The 367-nt window shown below is 73.8% G+C and overlaps 1 protein-coding gene across 2 annotated transcripts in view; it reads left to right on the forward strand.

Moving 5' to 3' along the window:
* Window positions 1-30: 30 nt before the first annotated feature.
* The window catches only part of USP46 (ubiquitin specific peptidase 46), a 60,166-nt gene continuing 59,829 nt past the window's right edge, over window positions 31-367 (forward strand). For both annotated transcript variants that reach the window (XM_040483777.1, XM_040483794.1), the window contains exon 1: window positions 31-110. In XM_040483777.1, coding sequence (XP_040339711.1) covers window positions 75-110 — 36 coding nt within the window. In that variant the 5' untranslated portion in view covers window positions 31-74. The remainder of the gene's footprint in view (window positions 111-367) is intronic.

The raw sequence follows: 367 nt of genomic DNA on the forward strand, positions 1-367 counted from the left end.
AGCGCTCCACCATGGACAGTCCTGTTTTCACCTTATAAAGATGGCGGTGCGGGATCGCTGCAACCTTTAGACTAATGACTGTCCGAAACATCGCCTCCATCTGTAATATGGTGAGTGGCGGCCAGCGCCGCCTCGGGGGTCGCGCCCGAGGCGCGACGAGGCGAAGAAAGGGAAGCCCGAGCCGCACACCCGCGGGGCGCCGGGGTGGGGGCGGGGGCGGGGGGGGGGGCGCGCCGGGGTCCGTGCGGCGCGGCCAGAAGTTCCCGGCCCCTGCTCTAGGCGGGCGGGCCGCAGCCCCCGGGGCGGCCGCGGGGGAGGGGCCCGATCCCCCGCCCCCCTCCCAGCCCGGGGACCCGGGAGCTCGCCC

The sequence above is a fragment of the Herpailurus yagouaroundi genome, unplaced genomic scaffold (assembly GCF_014898765.1).
Source record: "Herpailurus yagouaroundi ecotype Mexico unplaced genomic scaffold, PumYag 28, whole genome shotgun sequence".
NCBI classification, from domain to species: domain Eukaryota; kingdom Metazoa; phylum Chordata; class Mammalia; order Carnivora; family Felidae; genus Herpailurus; species Herpailurus yagouaroundi.